The following is a 12,503-nucleotide window of genomic DNA, read 5'->3' as shown; positions in this document are numbered from 1 at the left end:
GGACATAGCAATGTCATGTAAATAAAAGTAGTCATGTTTAGTATTTTGTTGCGTATCCTTTGCATGCAATGACTGCTTGAAGTCTGCGATTCATGGACATCACCAGTTGCTGGGTGTCTTCTCTGGTGATGCTCTGCCAGGCCTGTATTGCAGCCATCTTTACCTTGTGCTTGTTCTGGGGGCTAGTCCCCTTCAGTTTTCTCTTCAGCATATAAAAGGCATGCTCAATTGGGTTAAGATCGGGTGATTGACTTGGCCACTCAAGAATTGACAATTTTTTAGCTTTGAAAAACTCCTTTGTTGCTTTAGCAGAATGTTTGGGATCATTGTCTTGCTGTAGAATGAACCGCCGGCCAATGAGTTTTGAGGCATTTGTTTGCACTTGAGCAGATAGGATGTGTCTATACACTTCAGAATTCATTATGCTACTACCATCAGCAGTTGTATCATCAATGAAGATAAGTGAGCCAGTACCTTCAGCAGCCATACATGCCCAGGCCATAACACCCCCACCACGGTGTTTCACAGATGAGGTGGTATGCTTTGGATCTTGGGCAGTTCCTTCTCTCCTCCATACTTTGCTCTTGCCATCACTCTGATATAAGTTAATCTTCGTCTCATCTGTCCACAAGACCTTTTTCCAGAACTGTGGTTGCTCTTTTAAGTACTTCTTGGCAAACTGTAACCTGGCCATCCTATTTTTACGGCTAACCAGTAGTTTGCATCTTGCAGTGTAGCTTCTGTATTTCTGTTCATGAAGTCTTCCGCGGACAGTGGTCATTGACAAATCCACACCTGACTCCTGAAGAGTGTCTCTGATCTGTCGGACAGGTGTTTGGGGATTTTTCTTTATTATAGAGAGAATTCTTCTGTCATCAGCTGTGGAGGCCTTCCTTGGCCTGCCAGTCCCTTTGCGATTAGTAAGCTCACCAGTGCTCTCTTTCTTCTTAATGATATTCCAAACAGTTGATTTTGGTAAGCCTAAGGTTTGGCTGATGCCTCTAACAGTTTTATTCTTGTTTCTCAGTCTCATAATGGCTTCTTTGACTTTCATTGGCACAACTTTGGTCCTCATGTTGATAAACAGCAATAAAAGTTTCCAAAGGTGATGGAAAGACTGGAGGAAAGACAAGGTGCTGAGAGCTCTCTTATACCTGCATTAAGGAGGCATTTAAACACACCTGAGCAATTACAAACACCTGTGAAGCCATGTGTCCCAAACAGTATGGTGCCCTGAAATGGGACTATGTATAAACACTGCTGTAATTTTTGTACATGGTGAAACCAAAATGTTTAAAAATACCCTTTAATAAAATCTGACAATGTGTACTTTAACTACATGTGATTTTTTTCTATTACAAATCTCAAATTGTGGAATACAGAAGCAAATAAATAAATGATGGGTCTTTGTCCCAAACATTATGGAGGGCACTGTACCTGTCCAAATGTCTTGTGCCTGCATCAACTACCTCCAGTGGCAGCTCGCTCCACATACCAACTACCCTCTGTGTGAATTGGCTGTGCATTACTCTGTGGTGGTACAAGACGGTACTGAAACACAAATACTATCTCGCTCCACACGGCCAGTTACCCCTGTAATCCTGGCCGTGGGTGACTGCGGACTGAGCCTGCTTTACCGTGCGTGGAGTCTGGAGCCTCTGGCGCCACTGCCTCCTTGTTTCTCTGGCCACCGGCTGATGAAGGCCTGGACCCCTCCTTCTTGGCCTGCTCCTTCTCCTCTCTCTGCTTCGACTGGCTCTCCTTCTCCTTGCGCTTCCCACTTTTGGCTCGTGACTTCTTCCCCACAGTGACACTACCCGCTGCCAGGGCCAGCGCGGGTCCGGGACTGCTTCCCGAAGGTCTCCTTCTGGGCGAGCTCGGCAAAGAGCGGTTCTTTGATCTCAGGCTGTTGCAGAGAGAATGATGGGGACAGTTAGCTTCATGGATTAGTTTCATCCTGCCTGGATTACAGGGGGTGTAGCTACATCTATGTCTACGTCTCTACATCTATCCTGTGAAGCTCCTCGAAGATACGTTTGGATAAGGTCACCTTTCATTCTTCTAAACTTCACGGAATATCAACCCAAACTGGGTGACATAATGGCACAATGTTAGAGTTGCTGCCTTACCATGCCAGAGACCTGGGTTCAAACATCACCACGGGTGCTGTCTGTTTGGTTTGTACGTTCTGGGGGGTATGGGGGTACGATGAGGGGGTATGGGGAGAAGGCAGGAACGGGGTACTGATTGAGAATGATCAGCCATGATCACATTGAATGGCGGTGCTGGCTCGAAAGGCCGAATGACCTCCTCCTGCACCTATTGTCTATTGTCTATTGTTCTTATGACCGCATGGGTTTTCTACGGGTGCTCTGGTTTCCTCCAACACTCCAAAGATGTAGAGGTTTGCAGGTTAGTTGGCTTCTGTAAATTGTAAATTGTCCTCAGTGTGTAGGATGGGGTCAGTATACAGGGGTGATCGCTGGTCGGCATGGACTCGGTGGGCTGAAGGGCCTGTTTCCATGCTGTATCTCTAAGAGTCTAAGCAACTGTGCAGCCTCTCTCGATGGAACAACTTGCAGCGTTGCGTGCAGTTCTGGTCGCTCCATGACAGGAAGGGCGTGCAGGCATTGGAGAGGGTGCAGGAGAGCTTGACCAGAATGCCGCCTGGATTCGAGGTTATCAGCTACAAGGGAGGGCGGATTGTTTTCTCTGGAACTCCGGAGGTTAAGGGGAAGCCCGAGAGAAGTCTATAAAATAAGGAGAGGCCTGCACAGGGGAGATGGCCAGAACTTTTGTCCCAGGATAGAAATGTCAAAGACTAAGAGGGCATAGCTTTACAGTGAGAGGGGAAAAGTTCAAAGGAGATGTGTGGGGCAAGTTTTTTTTATACACAGAGGCCAGTGAGTACCTGGAACGCGCTGCCAGGGGTGGTGGGGGAGGCAGATATGGTAGTGATGTTTAAGGGGCTTGTGGATAGGCACATGGATATGCCTGGAATGGATGGCTATGGGTAATGTTCAGGCAGATGAGATTAGTTCATCTTGGCACCATGTTTGGCATGGACATTGTAGGCCAAAGTGTCTGTTCCAGCGCTGTAGTTTTAGTTTAGTTTACAGCGCGGAAACTGGCTCGTCAGCCCACCAAGTCCACGCACACCAGCGATTCCCAAACACTATACAATACAATACAATATACAATATATCTTTATTGTCGTTGTACAGGGGTACGACGAGATTGGGAACGCGCCTTCCATACGATGCAATAAATTAATTAGCTAATCAGTATAAATTTATACAACCCAGTGAAACAAAATTAGAAACAGATTTCAAACAGTATAAAGTTCAAGTAGGTCTGTGCCGGTTCGCTGTGCGATGTGACCATCCGGCTCAGCAGGACCAGTTCATAGCAGCTATGGCCCTGGGGATGGAGCTGTTCCTGAGTCTGGAGGTGCGGGGGTAGAAGGCCTTGTATCGTCTGCCCGATGGTAGAATTACGAACAGACTATTGCAGGGGTGTGAGGAGTCTTTGTGGATGCTGGTGGCTTTTCTGAGGCATGGTGTGTTGTAGCACTATCCTACACACACTAGGGACAAGTTACAATTTTACCGAAGCCAATTAACCTACACACCTGGATGCCTTTGGAGTGTGGGAGGAAACCGGAGAAAACCCACATGGTCACAGGGTGAACGTACAAACACCACGCAGACAGCACCCGTAGTCAGAATCAAACCCGGGTCTCTAGCGCTGTAAGGCAGCAACTCTACCACTGCGCCACTGTGCTGCTGTACTGTTCTATGTTCTAGGATCATGCTGATTTAGAGGTTGGAGCAGCCGGAGACCTGCTGAGCCACACTAGCAACTGGTCTGAATTTAAACAGTGCTACGTTTGTGTTCAAGCCGCAACAAGCCCTCCCGCATCTCTGCCTCTGAAGGAGCCCCGACCTACGTCTCTGTGCTCTGATAATCCCGGCCTCTTGTGGTGCTGTGTTTCATCACCTGCCACGGGCAGCTTTGCCTTCAACCAGCTGAGATCCCAGCTCTCAAACCCCTCCTCTAACTCTCTCTCCCTCTTCCTATTCATCTGCCCTTTACACTTTAGACTTTGGAGATACATCGCAGAAACAGGCCCTTCGGCCCATTGAGCCAACGCTTACTAGTGGTCACCCCATACACTAACACTATCCTACACACTAGGGACAATTTACAATTTCACCAAAGCCAATGTAGGTAGGGTGTGATGGTGGAGCAGCGGTAGAGTTGCTGCCTTACAGAGCTTGCAGCGCCGGAGAACCGGGTTCAATCCCGACTACGGGTGCTGTCTGTACGGAGTTTGTACGTTCTCCCCGTGACCGCGTGGGTTTTCTCCAAGATCTTTGGTTTCCTCCCACACTCCAAAGACATACAGATTTGTAAGTTAATTGGCTTGGTGTATGTGCAAAAATTGTCCCTAGTGTGTGTAGGATAGTTTTAATGTGCTGGGATCGCTGGTCGGCGTGGACTCGGTGGGCCTGTGGGCCTGTTTCCGCGCTGTATCGCGAAACTAAACGCATAAACAATTAACCTACAAACCTGTGCGTCTTTGGAGTGTGGGAGGAAACCGGAAAAAACACATGCAGTCACAAGGAGAACGTACAAACTCCATACAGACAGCACCCGTAGTCAGGATCGAACCCGGATCTCTGGCGCTGTAAGGCAGCAACTCTACCGCTACAACACGGTGCCTCCCTTGAAAACCCCTGATCAACGTTTTGCCCTCTCTCGCTGACCTTTCAGACAGGGGGCACCCAAAACACCCTTAGGAAAGGAATTGAGGGGCAGGGCAGCAAAACAGGTGGGTTGATCCTGCAGGAGTATTCGGCTGAAGACAGACACAAAATGGCGGAGTAACTCAGCGGGACAGGCAGCATCTCCGGAGAGATGGTATGGGTGACGTTTCAGGTCGAGATCCTTCTACAGACCGAGAGTCAAGGGAGAGGGAACCTGGAGATATGGAAGGGTACAAGGAGAATGTAGGATGTGAAAAGGACAGATCAAAGCAGACGACAATCAGGGAAATGTAGAATGGTTCATTGTTGGCTATGGGAACGGTGCCAATATTGGACTCACTGTCTGCCTCCCTCTCTGAGCTCCAGGAATGGTGGATGTTGGTGTGGTGGCACCAATGGGAAGGATAAGCCCCGCAGAGGGCTTGGGGAGGGAGACAGCAGCAGGTACCTGACTTCCCTGGCCATGGAGTCTTTACTGCGGACAGCGGGCAGGGACTGGGACAGCAGCAGTGAGCAGGGACTGGGACAGCAGCAGTGAGCAGGGACTGGGACAGCAGCAGTTACCTGACTTCCCTGGCCATGGAGTCTTTACTGCGGACAGCGGGCAGGGATTGCCGCTTCCTCATCATCTTGTCAGGCGCACCGCCCGACTTCAGCAGGGCATGTTTCTCCTTTGCGTTTTCCCGCTCCTTGTCCTTTTTCTCCTTCTTCTTGCTTTCTCCCTGAAGACCAGGAGCAAAGACAGTCCGGTTTAGCACAAGTCACAGGCACGACGGTGGCTGTTAGTTGTTCCGTTACAACAAAATCCCACAGCACACCTGCTGATGGTAGACACACAAAATGCTGGAGTAACTCAGTGGGTCAGGCAGCATCTCTGGAGAAACGGAAAAGGTGACGTTTCGGGTCGAGACTCCAGCATTTTGTGTCTGTCCGGTGTAAGCCAGCATCTGCAGTTCCTTCCTACACACGCGTTGACGGTCTATTGATGGATTAATGTGAACCAAAGATACTAGAGGAACAAGATAGACCACTCAACCCTAAAAACCGTAGTACATCATGGCCAGGGCCGTTTTTACAGCATTATGGGCCCCCGGGCAAAGCAGTGTACTGGGGCCCCTACCGTTACTCTCCCCCACCCCCCTTTCCCTACCAGCCCCCCCCCCCCCTGTCGTGCCGGCGAAAAGCACTTACCGAAAAGCACTTAGCGATGGACTTAGGGTGCTACATTGTTGCGAAAAGCACTTACAGATCGCTGTGAGAAGCACTTAGGGACCGAAAATGTTGCGAAAAAAGCACTTATTGAACCTACATTTTTAAAGTAGTATTTATTTATTGCAAGTCACTTAACATACACAGATCAGCATGGGGCCCCTATGCTCGTGGGCCCCCGGGCAAGTGCCCATCAGGCCCATGCGTTAGGACGGCCCTGATCATGGCGCCATTTTAGTAGGCAGAAACTTGCAGAAACATTTTTAAAGAAAAATAACAACAATCTGTGAATTGATAGATGAGATATATTCTGCATTTAATGGTATCATCACACATACTGTTCCCCCAAAACACTGATTACACTGCGAGAGGCATAACGAACGGCAGGTTTTGCCGACTAAAATGGCGGACGTTTCGCTCCTTTGCGTACTACACTTCAGTAGAGGCGATTTCAACGGAGTGGTCCATCTTGTTCCTCTAGTATCTTTGACGTGAACAAGGAACTTCACTGCAGTCTGGCGTGTGAGACCGTGGACTATTCTGAAGAGGTCAGTGAGGCAGGAAAATGATTTGGAAATGGAGCAGTTAAAAATCCAGCGTGCCATCTCAGTTGGGACCCAAGGGCACGCTGGCACAGCTGGTAGAGCGCCTGCCTCACAACACCAGAGACCCGGGTTCAATCCTGACCTCGGGTGCTGTCTGTGTGGCGTTCGTTTGCACATTCTCCCTGCGACCGCGTGGGTTTCCTCTGGGTGTTTAGGTTAATTTAGTCTCGTTTATTATTGTCACGTGTGCTGAGGTGCTGTGAAAGGGTTTTGTTTGTGTGACTATCCAGTCAAAGGAAAGAATACACATGAATGCAATCAAGCCGCCCACAGTGTACAGGTAAAGGATAACGGCTCCAGCTTTCTCCCACATCCCATTAGGGGTGGCGCAGTGTAGTTGCTGCCTTACAGTGCCAAAGGCCTGATTCAATCCTGACTACGGGTGGTTTTTTTGATATATACAGCGCGGAAACAGGCCTTTTCGGCCCACCAAGTCCGCGCCGCCCAGCGATCCCCGCACACTAACACTATTAACACTATCCTACACCCACTAGGGACAATTTTTACATTTACCCAGTCAATTAACCTACATACCTGTACGTCTTTGGAGTGTGGGAGGAAACCGAAGATCTCGGAGAAAACCCACGGGAAGAACGTACAAACTCCTTACAGTACAGCACCCGTAGTCAGGATCGAACCTGAGTCTCCGGCGCTGCATTCGCTGTAAAGCAGCAACTCTACCGCTGCGCCACCGTGCCGTGTTGTCTGCACGTTCTCTCTGTGACTGCGTGGATTTTCTCCATTTTCCTCCCACACTCCAAAGTGGTATAGGTTTGTAGGTTAATTGGCTTTGGGAACATTTGAAAATTGTCCCTGGTGTGTAGGAATGTACGGGATGATCACTGGACTTGGTGGGCCGATCGGCCTGTTTCCACGCTGTATCTCTAAAGTGTAATGCCAAAGACAAGCCAGGTCTATAGGTTAAATGGCCAGTGGCTTGATTGGACTTGATGGGCTGAAGGGCCTATGTTGTGTTTTTCAATCAATCGATCAAATCAAATCCCATCCTCTGGGCTTTCAAGCCAGGTCCCACCCTCGATGGGGAATGGGAAGGGTCCTTGGCCTCAATGGGGAAGAGGGAGGATGAAGATAACACAACACTCTCCCAGGGTAAGGTTGAGAGAGACGAACGCTGAACTGGGAAGGCACGAGGGAGAACAGCCATGAACGTGAGGACCTCTGGAGGTGGAGGGAGGAGGTCCTCCAGAGTTCCAGCTCCTTCTCCCAGCCGGCTGAGATGTGCCCACACCTGGCCTTGAGAAGGCAGCATCTGCCAGCACAGCCCATGAGGGAGCACGGAAACCATTTTGCCTGCAGGGCAAGGGCATCAATCAACGCCTTCAGAAGAACAGGGGAAACGGGCAAGGGGAGGACAGAGTCATTGTGTGTGTCAGGGAGAGCCAGCAATAACGGCCTGATTGGGGACGTGGGACAAGTGGTTGGGTGATGGAGGGACTCTGTTCACCCAGAAGGCACAGGTGTCAGAGACTGATTGGACATGAGGGAGACGTGAACATGGGCAGGGTCACTCACTGGAGAGGGAGGGGGATGTGGACCGGGGGAGGGGCACTCACTGGAGGTGGACAGAGGGAGATGTGGACCGGGGGGGAGGGGGGGGGTCACTGACTGGACACGAGGGAGGGGGTTGTGGATGGGGCTGGGTCACTCACCGGCTGGGGCTCAGACTTCCTCCGCGCCGGCACATCTGGGCTGCTGTGCATGGCCCTCCATCGGTTGGAGCACCTGTGTGGGGCCTTGCTGCCTCTGGCTGCGATCAGGCTGGTCGAGACAGAGCGAGGGCACAGAGGGACATCTGAGACACGCAGCGCAGAGAGCACAAGTGGAGGAGAGAGGAGAGGGACAGAGACAGGGGAGAGAGAGGAGAGGGACAGAGACAGGGGGGGAGAGAGAGAGAGAGAGAGGGAGGGGTGGTTGAGGAGAGGAGGGGAATGGTCAGGAGTGGGGAGAAGGGAACAAAAAGGGGGAGGGAAGGGGGAGAGAGAATGGGGGAGGAAGAGAGAGAGAGAGGGGTGGAGAGAGAGAGGGAGAGAGAGAGGGAGAGAGAGAGAGAGAGAGAGAGAGAGAGAGAGAGAGAGAGAGAGAGAGAGAGAGAGAGAGAGAGAGAGAGAGAGAGAGAGAGAGAGAGAGAGAGAGAGGGAGAGAGAGAGAGAGAGAGAGAAAGAGAGAGTGAGTGAGAGAGAGAGAGAGAGAGAGAGAGAGAGAGAGAGAGAGAGAGAGAGAGAGAGAGAGAGAGAGAGAGAGAGAGAGAGAGAGAGAGAGAGAGAGAGAGAGAGAGAGAGAGAGAGAGAGGTAGAGAGAGAGGTAGAGAGAGAGGAGAGAGAGAGAGTGGTAGAGAGAGAGAGAGAGAGAGAGAGAGAGGGGGAGAGAGAGAGGAGAGAGGGAGAGAGGGGGGGAGAGAGAGAGAGGGGTAGAGAGAGAGAGGGGGAGAGAGAGGGAGAGAGGGGGAGAGAGAGGGGGAGAGAGAGAGGGGGAGAGAGAGAGAGAGAGAGAGAGAGAGAGAGGTAGAGAGAGGTAGAGAGAGAGAGAGGAGAGAGAGAGAGTGGTAGAGAGAGAGAGAGAGGGGGAGAGAGAGAGGAGAGAGGGAGAGGGAGAGAGGGGGGGAGAGAGAGAGAGGGGTAGAGAGAGAGAGGGGGAGGGAGAGGGAGAGAGGGGGAGAGAGAGGGGGAGAGAGAGGGGAGAGAGAGGGGGAGAGAGAGAGGGGGAGAGAGAGAGAGGAGGAGGAAGAGAGAGAGAGAGAGGGAGAGTGAGAGAGAAGATAGGGGGGAGAGAGAGAGGGGGAGGGATTAAATATTTTAAACAAGTCGCATGACGAGTGTAGCCGGAGCCGTGAGTTGAGTGAGTGGTGTGAACTGACCGTTCTCCGTGTCTCTGGCGGTTCCCGTGAGGATGGCCACGCTGCGGCTCCTGGCCAGGAAGGACAGGGTGGGGGTCATCAGGCGCTCCACAATGCTGCTCTCCCAGGGGCTCAGCTGCAAGCGTCGAGCTGTAGGCAACACAGACCAAACCTTCAATTGGGGGTCGACACAAAAGGCTGGAGTAACTCAGCGGGACAGGCAGCATCTCTGGAGAGAAGGAAAGGGTGACGTGGCGGGTCGAGACCCTTCCTCAAACCCAAAACGTCCCCCTTTGCTTCTCTCCAGCGATGCTGCCCGTCCCGCTGAGTTACTCCAGCCTTTTTGTGCCTGTCTCCGGTGTAAACCAGCATCTGCAGTTCCTTGCAACACACCAAAGCAAACCTCCACCACCACAGACCACAGGCTGTAACCCAGGACATGGGGCTGGCAGTCCGTGCGTAAACCTCCAGACTCTCCACCTCCACCCCCACCCCCCGCCCCGAGGCAACGTGGGCCAAGCGCTGAAGGTATCCGATCCCATCATAGCTAACATCCACTGACAGAACGGCCTGGTGGAATTGAACTTCGCTTGTCTCAGATACCTGCACCTCCCATTACCATCACCTCTGCGTCGCTCTGCACAGTGGGAGGCCATTTTGCCTGTGGCAGGTCTTTGAAAAAGCTGTCTTGTTGAGTCTCATTGTCTGTAACCCGTTTTCACCTCGGCCACAGCTAACAATGGGAGTCCATCTCCCTTTATCATTGCCTATCTTTCACTCACTTGTTCCATATCTCTACATCACCGTCTATATCTCTCATTTCCCTTTTCCCTGACTCTCAGCCTGAAGAAGGGTCTCGACCCGAAACGTCACCTATTCCTTTTCTCCAGAGCTGCTGTCTGACCCGCTGAGTTACTCCAGCTTTTTGTGTCTATCTTCAGCTCTTTGAAATATCTGCACAATGCTTCCTTCCACGTTTCTGCTCATTCCACATATCCTTGCCAATTCATCCTTTTCCCAAGAACAAATCAAATTCCCTCCGGGAATGCTTCCAATCCCCCTCGAATCACCTTATCTCTGAAATGCACGCTCTTCTTAACTATGTTGTTCTTACTAATGATCATAAACCCATGTCTTCAGCTGCCAATTACAGGAGAGAATGCATTAATACACATTCCGTCGACATCCCTCGTAATGTTACGCACCACCATTGAATCTCTCTGAACCGTCTTTAATGTAACAAATCGCTGTCAGGTTAACCTGCGATTGCTATTGCTCCAACTCCATTACATTTCTGTATGTAGGAGTGTGTGTATTCTCCTTGAGGCCTGTGTAATATATGGGTCAGAACCATGTCATATAAAGCAGGTCTGAGATACAATCATGTCTGAGGTGATGATCTCAGCTCTGGCTGTGACGGAGAAAACCCAGGTGGTCACAGGGAGAACGTGCAAACTCCACAAAGGTCTGGGTCGAACCTGGGTCTCCGTCGCTGTGAGGCAGCAGCACTACCAGCCGTGCCAATGTGCCGCCCCCACTGTTGGGTAGGTGCCAGTGGTCCAACTGTACTGGAACAGTTTTGACTCAAGTCCAGCCAGTCTGTAGACAAGACTTTAGTGCTGCAGATGGGATGTTGCCTGGTCTTTAAGTCATAGAGCAATAGAGCACAGAAACAGGCCCTTCAGCCCAGCTTGCCCATGCCGACCAAGGTGCCCCATCTATACTAGTCCCACCTGCCTGCGTTTGGCCCATATCCCTCTAAACCATTCCTATCCAAATGTCTTTTAAATGTTGCTTAGTTTCTGCCTCAACTACCTTCTCCGGCAGTTTGTTCCATATACCCACCACCCTCCGTGTGAAAAAGCTGTCCCTCAGATTCCTGGTCTCACAGTCAGTGTTGTATCCAGTGTCCCCACTATTTCTTGGGGGGTGAACAACTCCTATGCTTCTCATCAGGTGATAGCAGCGGAATTAGGCCATTTAGCCCATCAAGTCTACTCCGCCATTCAATGATGACTGATCTAGATTTCCCTCTTAACGCAATTCTCCTACCTTCTCCCCCATAATCCCTGACACCCATACTAATCAAGAATCTATCAATCTTTGCCACTCATTCCTGGGATCATTCGTGTAAACCTCCCCTGGACCCACTCCAGTTTAAATTCCATTCGGAATACTTTGGAGGACCAAGAACCAAGAACTACTCCAGCACCAGCACATCCTTCCTCAGATATGGTGCCCCAAATCGCTCGCAGTATTCCAAATACAGTCTGCCCAGCGCCTTAAAAAGCCTCAGCATTACCACCCTGCGTTTGGTATTCTAGTCCTCTCAAAATAAATGTAAGCATTGTGTTTACCTTTCTTGCTACAGATTCGACTTGCAAATTAACTTTCTGGGAATCCAGCACCAACACCCCCAAGTCCCTTTGATCTCTGATTTCTGAATTCTCTCCCCATTTAGAAAATAGTCTACGGCCTCATTCCTACGACCAAAGTCTCACGACTCCACACTTTGCTACGCTGCACATTTCTCACGCGTCCATTTGACGTGGAAGGAAATCCTGTTTAGTCCCTGCCGGAGTTCCCAGCTTTCCCCCGGGGCGATGCTGCCAGGGACGGTGTGGGTCACACTGGCGAGGGTGGGCACACTCACACTGAACGTACAGTGAGGTCCACCGTGACCCTGGGGAAGTCACGTCGAGCTCCTCCGCCCACAGAGTGCCAGCCCGTGCAACACCAGCACTGCCGAAAGGGACCGCCTGTGTCCACACCAGCAAGTCAACCAAGAACCAAGCAGAATGTTCTGAAGGCTTCTGTTTCTTTGCTGACGAAAAGCGTGCCCCCCTTTCGAGGAGAAGACAAGACACAGAGCGCTGGGGCACGCAGCATCTCCGGAGAACATGGATAGACGACGTTTTGGGTCAGGATAAAGAGAAATGTTGCTGTCCATGTTCTCCAGGGATGCTGAGTAAGAAGGAACTGCCGATGCTGGTTTATACTGAAGATAGGCCCAAAATGCTGGAGTAACTCAGAGGGTCTGGAGAAAAGAAATAGGTGACATTTCAG

General features: G+C 50.8%; 1 protein-coding gene across 1 annotated transcript in view; it reads right to left on the bottom strand.

The window, feature by feature from the left end:
• Positions 1 to 12,503, bottom strand: part of LOC144606848 (uncharacterized) — an 82,213-nt gene that overhangs the window by 23,438 nt on the left and 46,272 nt on the right. The window contains exons 8-11 of the mRNA XM_078423270.1: positions 9,459 to 9,587; positions 8,254 to 8,396; positions 5,334 to 5,491; positions 1,638 to 1,906 (exon numbers count right to left, since the gene is read on the bottom strand). Of these exons, the coding sequence (XP_078279396.1) occupies positions 1,638 to 1,906; positions 5,334 to 5,491; positions 8,254 to 8,396; positions 9,459 to 9,587 (699 nt within the window). The remainder of the gene's footprint in view (positions 1 to 1,637; positions 1,907 to 5,333; positions 5,492 to 8,253; positions 8,397 to 9,458; positions 9,588 to 12,503) is intronic.

Source organism: Rhinoraja longicauda, chromosome 27 (assembly GCF_053455715.1).
Source record: "Rhinoraja longicauda isolate Sanriku21f chromosome 27, sRhiLon1.1, whole genome shotgun sequence".
Lineage (NCBI taxonomy): Eukaryota > Metazoa > Chordata > Chondrichthyes > Rajiformes > Arhynchobatidae > Rhinoraja > Rhinoraja longicauda.
The sequence above is the reverse complement of the archived record's forward strand: the minus strand, read 5'-3'. Positions and strand labels throughout refer to the sequence as shown.